The sequence below is a fragment of the Condylura cristata genome, unplaced genomic scaffold, assembly GCF_000260355.1.
Source record: "Condylura cristata isolate star-nosed mole 26May11 unplaced genomic scaffold, ConCri1.0 scaffold00016, whole genome shotgun sequence".
NCBI classification, from domain to species: domain Eukaryota; kingdom Metazoa; phylum Chordata; class Mammalia; order Eulipotyphla; family Talpidae; genus Condylura; species Condylura cristata.
Genome location: NW_004567117.1, coordinates 6,187,681 through 6,190,277, shown reverse-complemented (window position 1 = coordinate 6,190,277; position 2,597 = coordinate 6,187,681). Strand labels below are relative to the sequence as shown.

General features: G+C 49.6%; 1 protein-coding gene across 1 annotated transcript in view; it reads right to left on the bottom strand.

Moving 5' to 3' along the window:
* Nucleotides 1-2,597, bottom strand: part of LAMA1 (laminin, alpha 1) — a 137,846-nt gene that overhangs the window by 69,625 nt on the left and 65,624 nt on the right. Inside the window, exons 17-19 of the mRNA XM_012725774.1 lie at nucleotides 2,241-2,368; nucleotides 918-1,004; nucleotides 17-228 (exon numbers count right to left, since the gene is read on the bottom strand). Coding sequence (XP_012581228.1) covers nucleotides 17-228; nucleotides 918-1,004; nucleotides 2,241-2,368 — 427 coding nt within the window. The remainder of the gene's footprint in view (nucleotides 1-16; nucleotides 229-917; nucleotides 1,005-2,240; nucleotides 2,369-2,597) is intronic.

The window sequence follows — 2,597 nt, the reverse complement described above, 5'->3', positions numbered from 1 at the left end:
CCGGCCCACCACTCACCGCGGCAGTTTTTAGCCGTCACCGCATCCCCGTAGAAGCCATCTGCGCACCTCTCACAGTGGGGGCCTGCCGTGTTCCCAATGCAACGCAGGCACTCTCCGGTGACCGAGTCACAGTGGCCGGCCTCTAAGGGGTCCACGTTGCCGCTGCAGTTACAGGGAACGCAGGATTCCCCAGGCACTGTGGGGTTGCCATAGTAACCGTCTGCACATCTGCATAAAAGATTGAAAGCAGGACCCAAATAAATGCAATTATTCTACATACTGCCCCACCAGCCGGGATTCTGTGAATGGGTAATAAATCAGATGGACTCTTGAGGTAAGACTGGCTGCAACGCAATTCCCAGGTACGAGCATTCACAGATTCCCTTGTCTCATTTTGAAGATCAAGGTTGTGTCCAAAATAAGCCATAAATCCAAGAGAATGTGCACCAGGTCCAGGCCACCGGGGACTCACATTCCCACTCAGGGTTGTCACCAGGTTCTGGCAGCTCTGGCCGGACCTTTGCGCTGAGTCCCACCCGTGGGAAAAGGCAACACTGGCTTTCAGGCTGCAAATGACAATTACCGAATCCAAACAGTGCTCACCTGGGAATTATCCAGAATACAGGGTTATTTAAGTGTGTGAGCAGTAAATACTGACTCCTCATGGTTTCATACTGCTATTGATGAAAACTCCGATTAGTTCCAGGAGAGCAAACAGAGTTCTCAGAAAATTCCCAGGAGTTCTAACATTCATTTTTTTCAAATCTATACACTGACTTCTCTGATTATGTGAAATGATCATTATTACACCTCAAAACTTCAAAGCCACACTTAACTACACACTTAAACACACAGAATCCCTGTTTAATTAAAACAAGTAATTCAGCTCTGGAAACCAGCCGAGCACCACAGATTACCTCTCACACCAAGCGCCCGTGTACCCCGGGGCACACTGGTCACACACCATTTCTTCTCCATCGTCCAGGTGGCAGGTGGGGCTGAAACTGTCAAAACGATAGAAACGGTCACAACTTCCCAACGGATGGCGCAGAATTTCTAAAACTTTAAAAAGCTAAATTTTGACCTCTCTTGAGCTTATTAACTTCTCACGTGTCCTCACTTGAGAACCAGAGGTGACCAGACATACTGTCCTCCCCATTATCCTGGCTTCACGTCACTGGGCACTCACTGGCGCCGACTGGTGGTTGTTGGCGGGACTGCACTTCCCACTGCCTGGTTTCCCTGGCTCATCCCCAGGGCCAATTAGGCGGCTGATTTCTCCTAGAGGACAGCTCTTGCTCCTGGCACTGAATGGCTCCTCACACAACAGTCAAGAGCCTCCTGCACTTCAAGAATCAAAACTCCACTGCTGACCAAAGTCCCTCCACATTCTTGGGCCTTTGGATGGAGATGTGGAGACCCTAAGAGTCTCTCACCATTTCATCCAAGTTGCAAACACTGGAATTAGGGGTGCAGGTGCAGGAGAGTTCTAAAGGGCAAGCTAGTGAGAGAAAGAGGACACACATGCCCCAGCATGGAGGGTACAGGCTCCCATGTGACGCCTCCTCCCACATCACTTGTGCCGTGTGCTGCCTCGTGACCTGCAGTTAAACAAGGTCTGGTCTTTGATGCTGCCTCACTGCTTTCGGCTCCGTCTGCCTCCCACGCCCCTCCCGGCTTTCCGACTCCTTCTCCCACTTCAAGTGTCAGATCAACAGCTTGCTCACAGTGGCCAGAGCTCCCCTGCAGTGAGGACTACTCTGTGGGTTCAGTGGGGCTACCAGTCATCGATGATCTGGTGATAAAGCATTCACCAAGGTACCCAATGGAGATGAGGCACTCAACTGATTCAATAAACAGACACTGTCCATTCTCACTGAACTTACATATTTGGGTCCCTAGGTCAAAAATTCCTAAGCAACAATACAAAGTTGTATCTCCTCTATTGCCTAGCCCCATGGTAGGTACACAAGAGATACTTGAAAAAGATGTCAAGACCAGCACTAGACCAGAAGGAAGATGTATGCAACTGAGCTTTCTGTCACACAACTTTTTTTGCATAATGTAATACACCCAAACTTTTCTGAGAAGAGAATTCTCCACTTGCATCTTTAATCTTACTACTGGGCAAAATCCATATTCTCATTATGCACTTTTGTGACCTGAAGGTCTCAGCACACATCTGGAGAGGAATCCTGGCCCCATCAGGCAGGAGCTATGAGTGAAGCTGCTAGTCTTACTTGTTGGAGGCTGTGGCGAGGGGGCAGGCACAGGGCTGGCAGTCCCCAGGTGTCCCTCTGGAGGGCAGCCCGTAGAAGCCAGGTGCACACTGCTCACAGTGGTCTCCAGTGGTGTTATGCTTACACGCCTGAAACACATGCATAGAAAGAGACTCAACTCAGGTCTCATTAAAGGATTCTCAGATTCACTGACAAAGAACTTGAAGTCCAAGTGAAATAAAAACACTAAAGAACTGGGGCCCTCCCTGGTGGCGCAGCAGGTTAAAGCACAGCACTAAAAAGCTAAAGCCACTTTCAGCATGAGTTCCATCCCCACCCTGGAGGTGACCCATATGGTGTGGCAGAACTTTCCTGACC